An 18,514-nucleotide genomic window follows, 5' to 3' on the forward strand; every position below is an offset into this window, starting at 1 on the left:
CTCCTAATCTATGCGATACTAAAACGGGTCGCAGAACTGACTGCCGACCTTAAAGACGAAAACGTAACTCCGAAAGATAGTTACTAAATTATAAGTAGTGCTTCTATTCTTTAAGAAATTTAGGATTTCGCTGATAAGGACGCAACGCACGGAGACTGGTAGCTTTTGAATGACCATTCTAAAGCCGCTCAGTACTATCATGCTTAAGATGGATTTTCTATTATTGGCTATAATTTTTGGCTTCTTGACTGCCTGTGCCACTTCGCGCGGCCCCAACAGCCTCTTAAGTCCGCATAGAATGAATGGCATGATTATGTGGACGGAACGTGATTGCAAGGGCATTCCAGCTTCAACCATATTTGACATCACAAACTTTGCTAAAAATATCTCAAATGCATGCCTATCCCGCAGTTTCGAGATTTTACGTCCGCTCCAGGGTGAGGAACAGCTGGACATCTCGTTAGCCCAGAAGCCTGGCCTATGGCAGTCCAAGAATGATCAATTGGGATTGGATAGTTTACCATGCACGGACTTCATACAAAGTTATTTCCCTCTAAATGGGAGTGGAGGTTGCTACAATACGCCTCCCTTTACTTGTCACCGACTATGGAAAAACTCTGGGCTTGCGGATGATCTAAGGGCCCCAGAGAAATTCCAAAACTGGACTTTGCCATCACCCCTGCCTTTACTCATTCCCTCTTCATGCTCGCGGGTTAAGTCTCTCATACCTAGCTCAGAGCCATTGTCCACGCTAGCCCCGATAAATACCCCGGCATCCTCCAAGACTTCTCCGTCTCCTGCCTCGTCGAAGAGCAATATCGCTCAACATACTCCTGACACAAACATGGAGCGAGTCCACACAGTCAAGATAAATAGCAGCAACTCTACACTATTCAACCCAATGTATCTGGATGATATTCCCAGCGGGCATGTCATCAAGTTTCAGTCAAATGAGCCCTTTCAACTGATTAATTCAACATTTGATGATAACTGTGTGACGGTACATGAATTCTCGACGGGGTCTGAATTATTCTATGATGTTACACGAACTGAGCCAGTATGGTTTTTTGCTTGCCCGCCTCGGGGCGCATTATGCCACTGCAACCAAGATACGCATTTTGCCCTAAACCCAGGAGACCAGCTCAAGGCGTTTGAACAGAAGATTAAGCAGTCAAACTGGGACATCAGTCGTCCGACATTGAAGAGTTGGGTTACTGAAACTGAAACTGTTACCGTTTACCCTACAGGCACTGAGTGACGCAACCAAAGATTTAAATATGTGGAAGTGTTTTGCCTTCATGGTGCAATAATAAGCATTGCGATTCCTTCAACTACTTGTCCCAGGTCAACATCCTTTCTTGTATTTTGCCTAAATCACTATACTCTGAGTTGATATAAAGCTAAGCTGATGTTGGCGAAGAGGCCTGTTAATATCATTATCCTGATTAGTTTCCACGCTTCTCACCTAGCAATGTAGCTCAGGATAGTTCCTTGGTCTTCCCTATCCGGCCGTGAGGCGAGGATGGGTGAGGCCCTGGAGTACTGGTCATGGGCGATCGTAGGGCCTATCGATCTACTATCCCAAAGCCGGGACAGAGAATGCAATAGTAAGAATTTATCTAGCTGGGTCTATTCACTTCGATTTCACTCAGCCGTCACAGCAATGTTTCCTGCTGCAACTCTTCCGGCTTGACCACCCCGCAGCTGCTTCATGCTGTGTGTTCAATGATGAGATAGTAAAAATTAGCCCAAAGGCAGCAAAAATATATAAACACGTCGTTCTGTACGATGATAATTGCTCAGAGAGTAATGTCGCTGATCAATGGAGTCGAGGCACTGGAGACGCCAGCTTGGCCCATTGCGACCTCTTTACTAGATTGCATGAAGACGTAGCACGTATCTGTATCCCGAATCAAGAAAGTTGAGCGGTTCCATCGTCGCTATGCCCAACAATGCAGTTCGGAAATACTTTAAGTCTTATACCAATCTCAAGCAAGACGAAATACCACGAGTGGTCGAGCTTCTGAAATAATTTGAGAAAAGGATAAAGTCAAGAAAATTATACAGTCTTATAAGTACTCAGAGATTGTGGACCGCTTCTGGACAACGTTCTCTGTTTTAAAGACAAGCAACAACATCAAACAGACGAGCAGTGCTATTGAGCTTCTTCCTTCTTTGTCGCTGTTTACTCGTCGATTGCTATGCAGATATATGATCGTAGAGGTTAAGTCAAAAGCTCACGAACTGCAAAAAAAAGTGATACTTGTTCAAGCGTGCTCTGTGTTATCGTGATCTGATTTTTCGATCGAATGTTGGCGAGGACTGGAACAAATCGAAGCTGCAAGAGAACAAGGGCTGTTTCTGGGTCCTGGTGTTCTGCCTGCGATTAAAGGTAAGAACTAGAAAGGTAAACTGCCAAATCCATTTCTGTTCTTTGACAGATCATTCTCAGTTGGGCTCGTGCGAGTAAGGTCGACATCCGCTATTAACGGATATCTCAAAACTGACATAGTGAAACAGTAGTAAAGCGAGATACCACTTCGGTAGAAAGGTAGAGAAGTCGAGGCACAATGCATAATGGCGATAAGTCGTAGATTTGCTGTCAGGATTCTGAGATAGTTGATGCGCGCCGGAGGCAGATCGGTGGAGGTTTGTCAGGGTGATTAGCGAACAAGGCGAGCACTTTTGCCGTTTGTGGGCATTGAATAGAGCCCGTGGAGTACGGTAGATGCAGGCTACTTATCGCCCAAAAATCGTCAACTTAGCCTTGGCCTTAATATAGGCCGATGGTCGCTTTCCACCTCGCGTTGTCGTTTCAGGCTCTTTGTGACGACTGCGTCTCCATGATCATCAACTGCAAGGAGTCATAATTTTGTAGATTGTTTAGTTCTAGCAATGCACCCTCAAGCCGGTATTTAAAGGTGTCGAAGAGTTTGAACGGTATTCTTCTCCGCTGGATTGTCGGCCAACGCACAGACTTAGCAGTAGTTGGGCTGTCAAGCATTCTAAGAACCTCGGAGGAAATCTGCGCCTCATAAAGATGAATAAACTCGCCGTCGGAAGCATTTGTCACTAGCAGACGCGACTTGGCCATGCATGAGTTAGATTCAGGCAGATAGGCTTGAGTCAAAAGCAGACGTACAGTATAGTCAGTTTGTTTCAGAGGGTTAAGCAGCCGTTGCTGAAGCTGAGCAACAGAAAGCAAAACAACCAAATATGGATCGTGCGCCCAATCATTCGGAGTTGTTCGCCGGCATTGATTAATATCGGAGTAGTTCAAGTATCCTATCAAGGGGTCTGAAGCACGGTGCTCAGGCTGCGTAGCGTGAGGACGGCGACAAAAAGTACAAAAAGTCATGCAACTTGGCCGATGAATAGCTTGTCTGGCAAAGTAAAAAGTGGTCCTGTTGCTACTCTTGGAAATATAAGTCGAACCATACGCGCATAGCTCTGATGTGATACTTACCCACGTCTCGTGAAAGGGCTTCCCTCGCAATATCCTTCCAATTCTCGCAGAATATTCTAATCCACCATGACCTTTTCTCTTTAGACGAAATAGTGAAATTCGTTAAAGGACCAAAGCATGTCTACATGACGCGAAGCGAACATCATCTTGTGCGGGATACTCAATACGGCATCTCTCTAGGTCAAACTTGGGCGGCCATGGCCACGTTCCGAAGTTCCCAGGATAATCGTACAACAGACTTGTGTATTGACGCCGGAGATGGAGCTGAAAGCGACAATGACAGAAGAGCAAAGCGACCTAGACGCCACACGCTTCAGGATGAGGTCTTCGTCGATTCGAGCAAGCTCCAGATCGGATCGAGCAGCCCCCTAGCCGAGGGCTCTCAGGGAACATCATCAGTGGGGTACATCGATAGTGAGACGCATGTTCTCCTGAATTCGCCAGAGGTCGAGACTCTACGACTCGCGTCATCTGTTATCCGCCACATTCTATACTTTGGACCGCCTCAAAACTCAGCGGTGTCCCCCATTGTCGTTGAGTTTCGAGATGCGAAAGAAAGACTTTCCACATCAACACCTAGGCTAGGACGGAAAATAACGGCGACCGATGATGGGGGCCTTTGCTTACGGGAAGAGTTGCAAGGCGCCTTCAGGGTCTCCAAAAACCGCGTGGCCATTTTGGAGGCCAAAAAGCATTTCCAGTGCTTGGAGGATGGCCGGCCGGTCATCTCAGATAAATGTTTCGCTCAGATGACCTGCGAGGCTCTAGTAGCCAGACTGACAGATCCATTAGGCGAGCTGCAGCATGACAGGTATTACTCTGGGAATTTCTTACCACCCGTGCTATCTCTGCGTGTTTCGCGATCTCTGACAATTGAATACAGTGTGCTGCTGATTAATACAACACAGCGTTATATGTGCTCCCTTCATTTCGAATTCAGTGCTGACAACCTGAATAATTTTGAATCAACCACGCCTTCCTCTTTTCTATATGTAACCTCGACACCATGGTTTGATATTGATTCGAGAAGTGGAAGAGAGCAGGTGGTCTTGAATCTATGCGGGATCATGCGCTGGGCGCGAATTGCATGATCTCGATGCTTGGCAGGTGCAGCGAATCATGATAGCAGAAATATGACTATTGCGTCTTTGGTATATAGGCTATTTATTGTTTGGAATCACCCGTCATCAACACAGACATTACGGTCTATCCAATCTTCCACATCAGTTCTTGAGGCTTCGTGACCTTTTCCAGAATCTTTGTCCGCTGACAATCCATCGTCGGACTCATCAATGTTAATCCACTCATGTATTCTCTTCTCGTCTGGAGGATACCCTTCAACTCGCAACCAGCCGAAGATGCTTCGTGTTGCATTTTCTGACGCAGACTCCTCCCCATGGTCAAGAGCTTCATAATTAATTGTGATGTTTGGCATTACTGGCTCCGCCAGCGGGAAAGTTGGTGCAAGAGCGGGCTCGGATAATTGATGTACCACCCTACCATTTCGGCACGTCCACTTCCAACCTGCATATTGAAGGCCGTGCCCGGTACAGTTCGCATGCAGGCGGACATCAATTTCAGTGTCTTTAATATCTGTGGCGCCAAACGGCGTCCATTGACATACAGGCCAGCTAGTGTGATGTTCCTCCTGGGTAAGGTAGAGAATTCGACATTCGTCAGAGCGCAGAATAGAGTCGTTTGCTGCTGGATGGATAGGTTCTTGCATGAACGATTGCATGGTTCCAGACCATACCGCAGCATGTAGTTCAGTAGGGATTAGTCCAAATTGGCCATCTCGTAAGACATCCTTGTGAATGTCCAAGATTACTCCTCCAAGCCATAAAAAGGCAAGATGCGGAACTCGACTCATCAGCATATGGGCAAGAATGCGATCGTCTTCAACGGAGTTTATAACAGCAAAAGTGGATTGCAGCCATGGGCTTACAACATTGCAGGCTATGCCAGGCTCATAGAAGACGGTTGACAGCAGGGAACGTATTCCTCTTGTGTTGCAGCTCAAGGTGAGAAGTTTGTCCAGATGATGGACTTCCTGCACCCAAGCAAGGTCAAGTTGCACTTTGCGATCTGATAACCCCACTTTACGTTTCCGCTCATGGCTAAATTTCGGGCTTGGTAGAACGATATCTTTTCTGCTGCCATGCAAGAGTGGAAGAAATAACACGGCCGACAATGCTGCATAGCCCTGATCTACAATGCCATGTAGAGCGCAGTAATCAGATAGAAAGCGAAAGGCAGTCGCAGCTGATATGGCTGTATCTGACAGCAAACAGTGGTTGTTGTGAGAGGAAAGACTAAATTTCGGGCTTGCCGGAAGAGTTATTGACCAAGGGGATCTAAATTTGCCTTCCTCGATGGCAATATAGGCTTCCCAGCCCTCTCCTGGAGCTAAAATAGCATCCCACCATCTTGCTGCGTCATTATCAACGACCCCTATGTTCACCACAGCAGAATCTTGCACTCGGGGTTGGTCGCTGTTGCATGCTTTGCTGTCCGAATATGCGAGTATGGCTTCGGGCATGAGTTGAGCCCAACGTGCTGAGAGGATATAACTCCATGCAAGCATTAACACAGAGAGGTGATTTTCCTCTGTGTCGAACCATTTCTGGTGGCTTTGGTCTAGGTCTGCAGACACACTGAGAGGAGTTGGAAAGTCAATCGAGATTGGAATTTGAAGATGCCGTGTTAGCGGAGATATGTTGCAGTGCTCCCCCGATCCTTTCCAGTTTGATGTTCCAGAAACAGAGAGATAGTTGTAAGTAAGCTTCAGATCCAAGTCATCTGGAAAGTAAGGCTGGTGTAGGAGTGTTGGCTGGATCTGGAAGCAGGACTGGGGAAAGCCAGATCCCTCTATAGCACGCATGTAGAGACTTTGCCAGATGCGAAAACCTTTTTCGTACACAGTCCGGCGTTCCTCAGCATTGGGGGCGGCGTCCTCCATAATGAACAAAGTTATGAGGGTGAGAGAGTAAATGGTGTAGATTGGAACGAGGGATCGCGAGCTATATAGGGCGGACAACATCTAAAGCTTACTAATGAATGCTTAGTCATGAGCCAATCAACAGCAGTGAACATCGAACTAAACCCCAGTCTCAGACTCTCAGCCAACAGCGATTATGCTCAAAGCCAGTTTCCTTCATCCATGCCCCTTCAAACACGATTAGGCCGGATAACTAGATTCCGCGCTCCTTCTATTTTTTCAGGCGAGGCATATTGGTGACGTCCAAAGCACAGCTATAAGGATGATCGGGGCACCATTTGCAAAGCACGTAAACATTTCCAGCTACGCTGAATTCCTGGTGACTGCCCGTCTGGCAGACTTTGAACCGCTTTCTACAACCTTGGGCGGTACAAGTATAGTAGTTATGCTCGTTGTTGGCATGGGAGCAGATATCGCAAAACCCGCTTTGACCAGAACTGGCAGACATTCTACCGGTATTGATGGCTTGAACGGTTGTGGGCGCTTAGTTGAAAGCAAGAAAATGCGCTGCTTTGCTTCATGTCAGCCCCAGAACCCAGGATGGATGATTTCCCACCTGCATGAAATGAATACGGCTAATTTGAACTGGATTATCAAGGTATAGCGCTCAGCCCCAGGTCTTAGAGCAAGTAACAAAGAGTTCAAGTCAACGCTGATACCAATACCCATCGCTTTTGTTCCCGCTGCATTAACATGCTACTTCCCTTTACCTTAGCGTTTGATTTTCGTGTAACTTGTGTTTCAAACCCCCTGAGAAGCACCTCCAGTTGCCATATTTTCTAGTTAAGTCAGGTCAATTAATCAAACCTGTTGGCCAGCCTAAATAAGGCAATAAAAAAGAGGTCTCAATATCTCCTAGTTTTAGCAACCCAGGTACGCTGCCGGGATATTCAACGACAACCAAGCCAAATAGTCAGGCAGCGTTTTGGGAACAAATAAATCCCTCAAGCATCCCCTTTTAAGTCTGGCCCAGACCCGCACTCCACGACTGCTCATAACCACGAGTCTGTTTGGCTGAAAATGCAAATGGTGGCTGCGAGCGCTGAAGTACTAGCACCTTCAGCGCGACTCTGGCTAAGCAACTCTGATTGGTTTACAGCTGATCCCCCACTTCAACGCTTCAGCGCTCAATCTCTCCCACTGCCAAGGAACTAACATTCCTGACTCCTTGCCCCGGGATTTCAAGAATAGTCCCGGCAGCCCTCCGGTACCGCTTCCGAGCGGAGTCACGTGCAGCGCATGGAGCTGGATTGTATAATACCTCGGAACCTCCGTTAAGGGCCGGCTTGACGCATGGTGGAAAGAGTGTACATGAGATAGCTGTTACGATGGCTAAATCAAACTCTGAAATAGCCTCCCCTACGCTCTTGACAGGGTCTTGCCCACGAAGGTCGGTCCCTCATCATGACAACGAGTCACGTAAGAGCCAGGCACCAATATCACGTGCCAGTAGGCCAGACCGTCTGTTTCCCACCGCTCTTACCCCTGTCTCGCGAACCACTCGTGCGTGTTCTCTTCTACGCCCTTCTACCAAGTTCTGTTCATCAGGAACTCATCTGAAGCCAAATGTCGAATCCCGGTAGCAGCAATACAGTTGACGATGACAGGCTCGAATATACCGAAGAAAACACGGATGCTCTGCGCAATCGACCTCCTTCGCCTGATGGATGCATTGCCTTGACCTTTGAGCGAGGTTACTATCGTTGTGATAGCCTCTTCATCAAGAGAAGTCTGAGGCCAAGCGAGTTTCGAACTTCACAGCGAGGTCTTCACATCCCTCGCCTAGGAAAAGAGAGACTTCAAAATGAGGCAGAGTCTTTACGATTTATCCGACGCACAACTAACATTCCGGTTCCAACTGTACATGCTACATTGGAGGTTGACGATTCTTTCTTCCTGATCACGGAATATATTCAAGGCACTTCTATGTCCCAACTCTCCGAGCGTCAGAAAAGAATCGTTTGCACCGAACTCCGTCAGCACTTGGATACCCTGCACGCGATAAAGTCAAATACCACAGGTGGACCGTCAGGGCTTGTGATCCCTCCCTATCGAGTCATGAAGTGCTCAGTCAAAGATGACTGGCCGAGAAGGTCATCTGATAACACTGAATATGTCTTCTGTCACAATGATCTTTCTCAGCCAAACGTTATTGTTGACCCCGATACACTGAAGATACGAGCTATTATTGATTGGGAATATGCCGGGTTTTTCCCCGAATACTTTGAAGCCCCATTCTACGAAAGACTAGGACCTTCAGTTGCAATCGAAGGAGAAAATGATGATGTGGAAAGTTTACTCAAATTTCTTAGCATTAGCCCGAGAGAGTGAAGAGCAATGCGAGCTATTGACATGAGCACAAAGCTCAGATAAGATATCAACAAAGAGGTGACTTTGGCATCGTAGCGCCACCGCATCCATTTTTATACCATCCTTGCACGAGGGGGGGACGGTTGGCGATAAATGAGACCTCGAGTACCTGTTCTACTCCTGCGTTAGGCAGTGCTTTGAGATGAAGTCATTGTTCGAGCTGTACTTAGTGCGGTGGCTTAAAACAGTTCGGGCACTCGGACTGAGTAGTGGAAACCTTTGTTCCACAGTGCTTGCATGACACAATCTCGGAGGGCATCTTGGTTGAGAGAAATGCTGGACCATGTTAGGATAAACTTTATAGATTGTACAGTACTGAGGCAACTCACGTGCTTTATTTCTTTTTTCTTATTGCGAAGATTTGAAAGTGAAGTAAAGCGAACAAATCTGTTCGAGTCTTTGTCCCATTTTATACTTGGTCAGGCGAATATGGAATACTATAGCCTGGAACTTTTACTTTCATTGAATTGACTGCGTTTCAAGCGGGGAACCCTGCCACTTGGGCCTGCTTACCGGGCCTGAGCGGTGTTCAGTGTGAGACGCGAGGTGAAGGGAGTTGTTTACACCGTACTGCCAGCTGCAAGCCGTTTTAACAGAAATTCCATCAGAATTCCCATCAAAAGCACCATCGATTTTCCCATCCGCCCTGTCATTGGTCTGGGATCTGAACCGCCAGCTTACTATGCCTGTCTGAGATGCCAAGGCCAACACATACCGAAATCTTCCTCATCTTTCTGACTAGGACGATGGTGCTTGTCATTGAACTGGGCCAACGTAAATCATCCATGAGTCAGGTGTTATTGCGGTGGATATGATTCATGTGGTTCTTGAAGGTGTTGTGGATCCAGATTGCTGCACTCTGTGGGACATCATGGTCCGCCAGATGTAAAGAACAACAAATGGAACTGCACCGAATTCGACGCATTCCAAATGAATAACAAGCACGCAATAATACCCCTGTCGTGAAATTGGTCCTTAAGCGCTGTTAAGCGCATTCATGCGGAGCTGACGCATTTATCCTTCCGTCCGGGGCACCGAGGAGATAGGCTGATAGGACAGCCTTTCTTAGGCTGATTATTGCGATTTGGAGCTGAAGCAATGTTAGTTATCAATATCATTGGTGCAGGAAAGGCACATACCATAATGATCTGGGTCCACAAGCATGGTTTTGTAGAAGCGAGGATAGCTAAGCATAGCAAGAGCACGAACAACCCTATCGACAAGACGGATGCTGCCCACAACGCTCGTTGAAGTTTATGAGCTGTGCGGCCTGGGTGTCTCCAGAACACTTCAAAAGCACTTGTCTGAATGCTCTCTAGCTTCATGCATTTAACCCAGAATCTAAAGTATTGGATGTAAACAAAGCTAAGGCCGACCAGGGCAGTGACCATGAACAAGATCAGTAGGAGATTGTGATGCTCCTAACACAAAAATGTTAGTAAAGCATTTGGTCAATAATGGCTAACTTAGACGCACCGGTAGGTATATTGACAGTGGCAGAATAATCATTGTACTGACAAAGAAGGCACCAGCAACTACATGAGTTATTTTGGACTGCAAAGTAGAAACACTTAGATACTATTAGAGGTCAGCGTCATCCTCACCCGAACAGTTGCCTCACCTCGTCTAAAATAAGCAAAAGTAAGAGACAGCCACTGCCGATTCCTTGTACTGACCAGCTTATATCTCGTAAATGGTTAGGAATAAATACGTTCTTTTCCGCGGTCTCGGTAGCTTACTGCTTTTTGGATTTGTTTGTTGAATCGTGAGCACAATAGAAGTAATTGACCCAATGATTAGAGCTCCGCCTATAACAGCCTGGCTAAGAAGAACTGGTTTGCTGTGAAACGCTGGCTGATGCGGAGCTCCAATCGACAGAAGCCAAAAGGCAAGACTTGCTCCCGAGCAGGCGGAAGCCGCAGTCGATGCCGCAAGTTGGAATATCTCTTGAGCGTCCATAGTTGTATCTTCTTCACAAGTACACAAGACTGCGATCTATAAGTACTTCGAATGGTTGGCCATATTCTTGCTCTATGACTGCTTCCCACCACTCTTCCCACCATTCTTCCCACCATTCTTTCCACCACTCTTTCAATCCTTTCATCTCTTGGCGTTACCATGGAACCGGGAATGTCATGTACCAAGCTCGGAGCCTTGGATCCTTGCACGAAGCGCGTTCAGTTCTAGCGCCGTTCCTCCTCGGAGAATTATTGCCCCTTTGCCGTGCCGAATTGCCCCACCCACAATCGGTAATTCTTGAAAGACAACATGCGTCATCGTGCCTGTCTGGCGACCCCACGAGAGCCTTCTCGGTATTCGTAGATGCTCGTTTGTTTTACCGGTTTTCTATCAGTTGCCTCCCCAGGGCTGTTCCCCCAATCTGTTCCCCGTGACGGCCCCGTTGACGCCGTTAAGATTCGCGAAATTTTATGCATAGGTGCCTAACTTTGTCCGTCACGTGCGCAGCATCACGTGATTCTCCCACTTTCTCCGAAGAGATCTAAGGTACGTTCTTGAAACCCTCCTCAAGATTATCTTTCAAGCTCCCATTATGTTTCGGTTGAGCGCCAACTATTTTGTCGAGCGCGAACGGACTTCTACTTCCTTTGCTCAGTGCGGTTAGGATTCCAGCATCTCTAAATCCTCACACGCAAGTACCCTAAGATACGTCTTCGAACTTCTCGTCTTGTTGCAAGTCAGGGCATCTTCATGGTAAATCAGACGAATTATGGCATGGGCTCTTCTAAATTCCTCTTAGGCTTTTGAACCCGTCCAACTTGTTTCGACGATCGACTTCGAGAAAATCCCCGATAATATTGTCAAATGGGTTACGGGCAGAGGTCAATGGGTATACTGGAAGGGGTGTGACGTTACCGTGTTTGAGAAAGACAGCGATGGGAAAAACCATGAGAGGATGCTTGATATGGAGTCAGGACAAGGGCAAGTGCCAACAGGCACTAAGTTGTACTTGTTCAAGGGGAAAGTGATTGAAGAATAACTGGCCATGCAGCGGAGAAATGGTTTTCATTCTAGGTATATAGTTTGTTTTGTATTTGAACTGCCCCTTCCAGACCAAGAGATAGATTGATGAATGCCCCTGTTTTTGTAAGGATCATTGAAACACATTCTGTTACGAGCTTCTCTTGATCAAATTCCCTGGTCCGAACGCGGCTTGTGCTGATTGCTCCGTAGATATCGTGGCCGAATACTTTAATGATGGCTTCATCTAGAACGCCTTTGAGAGTAATTTCGGAATTGGGCATGATCAGGGTGATCCCTCCGTTAACGACAATGTGCAGCACCTGTTCCATCCATTTCACCTCTGTATTAAACAAATCCAGCGCAAGTTGTTCGACTTCCTGTTCGCAAATATCCAAACTCATGAGGCAGTCGACCAGCCCCGATCGAGGAAAGGTCATTGTTACAGCTGCCTTTATCATGGGAATGTCAGTATTCTGAACGGAGACCCTCCTAATCGCCCTACACACGTATTCGTTGAAAACTCTCGGAATCCGTTCAAGTGATGCATGCGCGATCACTTGTTGCTCCTGCGCTATGGCAAATCTTGTCGTCTGGCCTAGTGACTCGTTGCGAGGCACGTTCGGAGAGGAGGTACCGATCGATTGCACTTCGGTCTGCAAATCCGCTTCGGGTGTCTCCAAGCTGTCATGACTTAAGCTTAAGTCTATAGTAATTAGCTACAATCGGAAAACGTCAGGCAAAGCATACTATCGACAGATTCCGGTATTTCGCACTTGATAGCAAGGTCTCGAATGGCGAGATTTGCGAGTTTCGATTGAGTTCCGATAAGATCCTCGAGCTGAGTGCGCTCACCATTGCGCATATTGGCGACAGCAACCTGACCTAAAGCCACGGCGCATAAAAGAACCATGTGTGGACCATATTTTTTGAGTACGTTGGATAAAAATAATTTGTATTTGATCCGCTTAGAGGCAGTCTGCAATGACTTCAATGTCGTTAAAGCGTCTGCTACTTGGCGTTCGTCACTTTTGCCAAGACGCCTAAGAACGGAGAGTTGCCGAGCGACGCAGAGAAGCTTATTCAAAGCATCTGTGGCAAGGAGTGGCTTCTGTTTCATGATGCAGGTTCGAAAAGAGTGTTGAAAAGATGATTGGGAAATGAAGTGGGAAAATGGAGGGTATAGATAGAGCGGGGCCGGGATTGAAAGAAAGGTTAGGTGGAAAGAGAGGTGGGAAGAGAGGTGGAAAGTGAAGTGGAAAAAGTGGTGGGAAGAGTGGTGGAAACCGGGGATTTATACGTCTTTGCGCATAAGGTAACTGCACGTAGAAATAAATCTTATATAAGCAAAGCGAACCAATCACGATGCTGATCGCTCCGAGATAGGAAGTATGGTGACGGTGGCTGCATTGGTAAGGGATCGTGCTCCATACACTCAACCGAGATAGTGCAAATTATGATGGCGGCTACATAGACTCCGCCAAGACATTTCCATCGGCAATCGCATTGAGCCCTTCTTGGATATGCTTATCCCGTCTTAGAGCATATTCAAACCCCGTCATTTTGTCAGTCCAAGCGAAACCCTGGTGCTCCTCACTTAACAAGATACACCTCTCCCATCCGGGTTCCTTCTTGTCAATCTCCACAAAAACCCCAAAGTCATACCATAGTCGATTATCCTTCTTCCCTTGAAATTTATATAAAGAAACCTCTCGCACCAGGCCTGACAGGCCTGTTTCCTCAGATAGCTCACGTAAAGCACCTTCAGAGACTCGTTCACCGGCGTTGACTAGTCCACCTGGAGTTTCCCATAACCGCCCATAGCTATCTTCCTGATCTCTTTGCAGGATGAGGACCCCTCCATGGTCGGTTTTGAGGAGGGCGGTGTTGTTGATGGCGGAGTTGTCGAGGACGGTGGTGAGGACGGTGATGAGCGCGGTGGTGAAGCCACGAGGCCGGCCCGCAACTGCCGGGCAGATATGCTCTAATTATAACAGGCTAGGCACTTAATTCACTGTACTGGAAGAACACGAAGTCACCAGGACTAGTTGTCTCTATAGATCTCAAGCTATTAAACCTTCCTGGGCTGGCGGAATTAGGCGAGTGTACGAGGAAAGCAAAGAAATTGGCCGGCAATTCGGGATTGACACCGTAAGAACTAATTTCTAAAAGCCATGTTTTTTATGGCGTTGCGAGGGCTTGGAGATTCGTTTGAAGTGGCTCAAAGTCGTAGACTCTGGAGGTCCTCCTCGGGGGACCAACGAGCGGACGGATGGAGGCATAATAAGTCTTCCAACCTTGAGAGAACATGACGGTGGGGGGGCGTCGAAAATAGCTCTCTCAGCGACCGCAGCGAGAGTGCCTCGCTCGCTGGGTGATGTTGAACAAAAGAGCAACGAAAGGTCCGTTTGAGACTAGCATTAGAGATCAGGTGCATGCCTGGTGTGGAGGGAAAGTGTTGGAGCTACCGAGGGTCTACCGGATTGGGAATCAGGTCATGTGACTACTAACCCGAAAATGACATTGAATGAAGGTGATATTCCATTAACTACAGTCTGTATAGCGGTTTAAATAGATAGCTAGAGACCTCACTAGATCCCGAATAGGGAGTATCATATCCCGTATCCTTAGTGTGTTTCCTTAGTGTATGGAGCAAGGGGCTGTACGGTTGACTTGGCTGAGTAATCCGAATATGAGGCCGTCACCGCTGATATTAAGATTTGTTCACATGACATCCGAGTTAGGACTAGTACGCCTACCTTATCTTATTGAGGGGCAAGCGGTATCAGCAGGTAGTTAGAGTACAAGCATTAACACCATGACCTCCACACTGATAACACACTTTAATAAGACATGAATCATAGAATTTCCGGCGTAGTAGCAACCATGTCACCTGAGCGGGGCTTTTGCGCAGATATTCTATCATTAATTCTACCCCTGTTCGGCTCCACGGATCTTAAAAACTGCTGCCTGGTCTGCAAAGCATGGGTTCCCGAATCTACCCGAATTTTGTTTTCGATATTCATCTGCCACAACCAAGCTATGAATATTCAAGCTTGGATTAATGCTGGCCTTTGGTCCAGCGTACGCGAGATTCATGCTGACTGCTCAGCTGGAAGAGAAGATGGCCTATTAGGGAACCTCAAATCTGCTCTATCAGGGACTCGAATTATATCTATCAAAATGGTCGATTTAAGTTGCTAGTGCTGCCCATGCCGGATCTTCACCGGCATGTGGGAACCTGAGATGACTACCTTCTGGACTGTTTTAGATGCGGTATCCTCAACCCCTACGGTTCATCTCCGGATACTCAGCCTAGCCGCAAATTTTCGCGACACAATGGTTCGTTGTCTCCTACCAGAGATTCAGTCTCTCCTTAGTAAGAAGCTGGTGGGGTTGAGGGAACTCGTTATCTGCGGACATCTAGGAGACGAATTGCCGGATTTTCTTTCGTGTTGCGTGAACCTCAAAAAGCTATGTTTGAATGTCGAATCCTTCGCGGACCTTGATCAGATTCAGTTATTGAAACTTCAGGAACTGAGAGCTAGAGTACAGCGCTTTGATGATCATTTTGAAGCATTCCTCAAACAGCACGCAACTCTTCGGTGCGTTGTGGTGTCAGTGGTTCAATAGAGGGCACAATATAAATTCTTGAGTAAGGAGTATGGCAGGCAATATAACTATTGTAGCTTCTTTGATCTTCATACAGATCCCTGGGAGTATGAGATTATAGCAGAGTAGTTAGTTCAGCATGTGAAATAGTATACCATTTATAACCTTATTGAGCGGGCACGCATTGAATAGAAAGAGAATAAAGTGGCAGTACAGTGTACCATACTTCATCACTCTGTTACCTTGCTGCTTGGCTTTGTTTTCAGATATTATTTGTAAATAAGTCCCTGATAGTCGGGAAACTTGATCTTAAAAAACTGCACTGTACAGGCTACCGTACTCTACAAAATAAGAATGATGATGTAAATTTCCAATACTCATCCAACAACAGATTATGGTTTAGCATCAGCAAGGTAGGATATTGCAAGGATTAACAACCCTGGCGCCGGCTTTGAATTTGAGTGTAGTCTCTTTATCCTGGGCAACCTAGCAAATACAGATCAAGGATAGAGGAAGGAAGCAGAAGAGATAAAAGGTACAACACGCAAGCGGGTAAGAGGCCTTGAGGATCCCAGTAATTTCCCCTTCCTTAGATTCCCATGCTCTGCAGTTTGGTTTAATCATGCTCTACATTTATTGCTTCGCCCAAGGAAAGAAAATATCGGTAAAACGTCGCATCTTTCGTATAAATTTTCTTTCTTTGTCTAGTTTCTGGATTCAAGTAACTGCATTATAGTAAGGTTTGCATGCTTGCTTAGTTAAGATTCTTTCCAAGTTTAAGGCTATGAGCACTTATAAGGGAGACAAAATTACAATCCTTAGGGGTGACACTGGTTTTGACTTCAACTGTACAAAGAGTAGACGATGTGACTCAGAACGATAGGGCACGACCGGTTGCTGGCTCCCGATCGAGGACTCTCACTCGAATCGACGACTTCCTCTGTAACCAAGTAAGCGGAACGACTTGCCGAAGGCTGCTGGCAAGATGCCGGCACGCGACGCGCGCGCGGGACGGGCCGAAACACGAACCCCTGAACCCCCCGACCGCGACGAACGCGAAGAATCACCACCACGGCTACGACCCAAACGAATCACCAGACCCCCGAATAACTATGCCCGGGAACAGGAAGAGGAAGCTACAAGACATGCGTTGGGCAGTCAAACTGAACGCCGAGGGAGAGGCAGACCAAAGACCCGCAATGAAACCGCAGCAGAGCGCGTTGACAGCTCAGAGGACGAAACAGAAACCAGCAACAACAACCCGCAAACAACTGAACTGCTCGCAGAGTTAGTCAAGCTACAAAGAGAAATCAAGAGAAGGGATGAGACCCACAGAGAAGAATTAAGGGAAGTCAAAACTCAGTTTACGGAAGCTCTGTCTGGAATGCAACAGGAACTAGCGGAGCTGCGGAATGAGTTGGCCACATCCCAAACCAACCATGACGAGACACTTCGCGAAATTCAATCCCTACGTACCTCTATAACCACCCCTGATCCTACGAACAACCTGTCCTACGCAGATGTCGCCCGCACTCCTCCAACGAGCCAGCCAAGCAACATACGGACTCTTTCCTCGTTTAATACGACCCCGACCACCTTCACCGATACGTTATATTGCACGATAGATACCTCGAATATGACCGATGATGGTAGCGAGAGAATGTCCGCCGGCCCAATTAGGGCAGCAGTGGAGAAAGAGATCCGGACAATGGAAAACCACACTAACTGGCGCTGTCGTGCGGTTACGGTGGACCCAAAGAACACCAACCGGATCCGAATTGCGTGCCGGGATGAACCCGAACACCAGCTAGTTAAGAAAGTCGCAGAAGCAACACTTGGCGCAGGAGCCCGAGTGCTCCGTGACGACCTCTACCCAATCAAAGTTGACAGTGTCAAGAAAGCAGCCGTGCTAGATGAACAAGGCGAGATCAGGGCAGGAGCCGCGGCAGCCTTCAGCGAGGAGAATGAAACCACCGTTGCCAAGATTGCATGGCTCAGCAGAAAGGAAAGTGCGAAGGCCTATGGGTCAATGGTGGTGTACCTAACCAAAGGCACCGATGCACGAAGACTCCTGGCCGAGGGGTTCTTCCACGCTGGGGGAGAATCTGGCGTAACCAGCGCCTTTGAACATCGCCCACGACCGACACAATGCTACAACTGCCAAGAGATCGGACATAAGGCATTCCAATGCAATAACACCCAAAAGTGCGCGAAATGCGCTAAGGAAGGCCACCGCCACAGCATCTGCAACGAGACGGTCCTCAAGTGCGTCCCGTGCGGAGGCCCACATGAATCGTTCAGCAGAAACTGTCGGAAGCTCTATCCAGTGCAAAATGAATAAAACGCTCCGAATATTTCAGCTAAATGTAAGGAAACAGGGAGCAGTACATGACAGCCTAATAAACGACAAAGAGATTCAGGATGCAGCGGCAATAGCAATCCAAGAACCCCAAGCGAGACGAATTAACGGCCGACTCTTGACAACTCCGATGGGGCACCACAAATGGACGAAGATGATCCCCTCCACATGGAGGGAAGGCAGGTGGGCAATCCGGAGCATGCTCTGGGTGAGAAAGGACGTGGAAGCGGAGCAAGTACCGATTGAATCCCCGGATCTGACAGCGGCGGTTATCCGGCTCCCCGAGCGATTGATTTTTATGGCATCAGTTATGTAGAAGGAGGAGATACCCAAGCCTTGCGTGACACGTGCGTTAGTTTACGCAAGGCAATTACCAAGGTAAGGCGAGATACGGGCGCAGTGGTGGAAGTTCTGCTCGTGGGAGACTTCAACCGACATGACCAACTTTGGGGTGGAGACGACGTGTCTCTGGAGAGACAGGGCGAAGCGGATCCAATCATTGACCTTATGAGTGAATTTTCTCTCAGCAGTCTACTAAAACGAGGCACAAAGACATGGCAAAGGGGAGGACACGGTGGAGACTGCGAGTCAACTATTGACCTCGTCCTTGCCTCGGAGAACCTGACGGGTTCCATGGTCAAGTGTGCAATACATAGGACGGAGCACGGCTCCGACCACCGCGCAATCGAGACTGTGTTTGACGTTCCGGTTCCGGTTGCCAAACAGCAGG

General features: G+C 47.6%; 9 protein-coding genes across 9 annotated transcripts; 4 read left to right on the forward strand and 5 right to left on the reverse strand.

Annotated features, from left to right (window-relative positions):
- Positions 1–208: 208 nt before the first annotated feature.
- Positions 209–1,518, forward strand: BDV17DRAFT_297398 (uncharacterized protein; the record flags this gene model as incomplete). Its single annotated transcript, XM_073763484.1, has 1 exon — positions 209–1,518. The coding sequence occupies one exon, from the start codon at positions 209–211 to the stop codon at positions 1,256–1,258; it is 1,050 nt and encodes a 349-aa protein (XP_073609862.1). The 3' UTR covers positions 1,259–1,518.
- Positions 1,519–2,695: 1,177 nt separating this feature from the next.
- Positions 2,696–3,500, reverse strand: BDV17DRAFT_25674 (uncharacterized protein). The gene is made up of 3 exons (XM_073757103.1): positions 3,467–3,500; positions 3,143–3,415; positions 2,696–3,085 (listed from the first exon to the last, which is right to left on the reverse strand). The coding sequence occupies exons 2-3, from the start codon at positions 3,356–3,358 to the stop codon at positions 2,816–2,818; spliced, it is 486 nt and encodes a 161-aa protein (XP_073609863.1). The 5' UTR covers positions 3,359–3,415; positions 3,467–3,500; the 3' UTR covers positions 2,696–2,815.
- Positions 3,485–4,600, forward strand: BDV17DRAFT_25677 (uncharacterized protein). The gene is made up of 2 exons (XM_073757118.1): positions 3,485–4,277; positions 4,350–4,600. Exons 1-2 carry the CDS (start codon positions 3,592–3,594, stop codon positions 4,555–4,557), a joined length of 894 nt encoding a protein of 297 aa, XP_073609864.1. The 5' UTR covers positions 3,485–3,591; the 3' UTR covers positions 4,558–4,600.
- An 89-nt stretch (positions 4,601–4,689) lies between these two features.
- On the reverse strand, positions 4,690–6,425 carry BDV17DRAFT_285730 (uncharacterized protein; the record flags this gene model as incomplete). Its single annotated transcript, XM_073760765.1, has 2 exons — positions 4,690–4,732; positions 4,771–6,425. The coding sequence occupies 2 exons, from the start codon at positions 6,423–6,425 to the stop codon at positions 4,690–4,692; spliced, it is 1,698 nt and encodes a 565-aa protein (XP_073609865.1).
- A 250-nt stretch (positions 6,426–6,675) lies between these two features.
- On the reverse strand, positions 6,676–6,912 carry BDV17DRAFT_285731 (uncharacterized protein; the record flags this gene model as incomplete). The annotated part of the gene is made up of 1 exon (XM_073760766.1): positions 6,676–6,912. One exon carries the CDS (start codon positions 6,910–6,912, stop codon positions 6,676–6,678), a length of 237 nt encoding a protein of 78 aa, XP_073609866.1.
- Positions 6,913–7,868: 956 nt separating this feature from the next.
- Positions 7,869–8,795, forward strand: BDV17DRAFT_285732 (aminoglycoside phosphotransferase family protein; the record flags this gene model as incomplete). The annotated part of the gene is made up of 2 exons (XM_073760767.1): positions 7,869–7,883; positions 8,154–8,795. 2 exons carry the CDS (start codon positions 7,869–7,871, stop codon positions 8,793–8,795), a joined length of 657 nt encoding a protein of 218 aa, XP_073609867.1.
- A 564-nt stretch (positions 8,796–9,359) lies between these two features.
- BDV17DRAFT_25722 (uncharacterized protein) lies at positions 9,360–10,950 on the reverse strand. Its single transcript, XM_073757167.1, has 5 exons — positions 10,574–10,950; positions 10,456–10,520; positions 10,311–10,412; positions 9,974–10,255; positions 9,360–9,924 (listed from the first exon to the last, which is right to left on the reverse strand). The coding sequence occupies exons 1-5, from the start codon at positions 10,791–10,793 to the stop codon at positions 9,820–9,822; spliced, it is 774 nt and encodes a 257-aa protein (XP_073609868.1). The 5' UTR covers positions 10,794–10,950; the 3' UTR covers positions 9,360–9,819.
- Positions 10,951–11,137: 187 nt separating this feature from the next.
- On the reverse strand, positions 11,138–13,127 carry BDV17DRAFT_278216 (uncharacterized protein). The gene is made up of 2 exons (XM_073759503.1): positions 12,564–13,127; positions 11,138–12,519 (listed from the first exon to the last, which is right to left on the reverse strand). The coding sequence occupies exons 1-2, from the start codon at positions 12,931–12,933 to the stop codon at positions 11,864–11,866; spliced, it is 1,026 nt and encodes a 341-aa protein (XP_073609869.1). The 5' UTR covers positions 12,934–13,127; the 3' UTR covers positions 11,138–11,863.
- Positions 13,128–14,630: 1,503 nt separating this feature from the next.
- On the forward strand, positions 14,631–15,630 carry BDV17DRAFT_278221 (uncharacterized protein). Its single transcript, XM_073759504.1, has one exon. The coding sequence runs from the start codon at positions 15,045–15,047 to the stop codon at positions 15,444–15,446; it is 402 nt and encodes a 133-aa protein (XP_073609870.1). The 5' UTR covers positions 14,631–15,044; the 3' UTR covers positions 15,447–15,630.
- Positions 15,631–18,514: the final 2,884 nt, after the last annotated feature.

The sequence above is a fragment of the Aspergillus undulatus genome, assembly GCF_047715775.1.
Source record: "Aspergillus undulatus strain CBS 261.88 unplaced genomic scaffold BDV17scaffold_118, whole genome shotgun sequence".
Taxonomy (NCBI): Eukaryota; Fungi; Ascomycota; class Eurotiomycetes; order Eurotiales; family Aspergillaceae; genus Aspergillus; species Aspergillus undulatus.

Bases quoted from the DNA above. Each gene is read 5' to 3' on its own strand.
- BDV17DRAFT_25674 (XM_073757103.1), bottom strand. From the start codon at position 3,358: ATGACTTTTTGTACTTTTTGTCGCCGTCCTCACGCTACGCAGCCTGAG. The intron at 3,086-3,142 runs GTACGTCTGCTT...TGCATGGCCAAG, and splicing joins TGAAACAAACTGACTATACT to TCGCGTCTGCTAGTGACAAA.
- BDV17DRAFT_25677 (XM_073757118.1), top strand. From the start codon at position 3,592: ATGACGCGAAGCGAACATCATCTTGTGCGGGATACTCAATACGGCATC. The intron at 4,278-4,349 runs GTATTACTCTGG...AATTGAATACAG, and splicing joins GGCGAGCTGCAGCATGACAG to TGTGCTGCTGATTAATACAA.
- BDV17DRAFT_25722 (XM_073757167.1), bottom strand. From the start codon at position 10,793: ATGGACGCTCAAGAGATATTCCAACTTGCGGCATCGACTGCGGCTTCC. The intron at 10,521-10,573 runs GTAAGCTACCGA...ACCATTTACGAG, and splicing joins ACAAACAAATCCAAAAAGCA to ATATAAGCTGGTCAGTACAA. The intron at 10,413-10,455 runs GTGAGGCAACTG...GACCTCTAATAG, and splicing joins TTTTGCTTATTTTAGACGAG to TATCTAAGTGTTTCTACTTT.
- BDV17DRAFT_278216 (XM_073759503.1), bottom strand. From the start codon at position 12,933: ATGAAACAGAAGCCACTCCTTGCCACAGATGCTTTGAATAAGCTTCTC. The intron at 12,520-12,563 runs GTATGCTTTGCC...TAATTACTATAG, and splicing joins AATACCGGAATCTGTCGATA to ACTTAAGCTTAAGTCATGAC.
- BDV17DRAFT_278221 (XM_073759504.1), top strand. From the start codon at position 15,045: ATGTGGGAACCTGAGATGACTACCTTCTGGACTGTTTTAGATGCGGTA.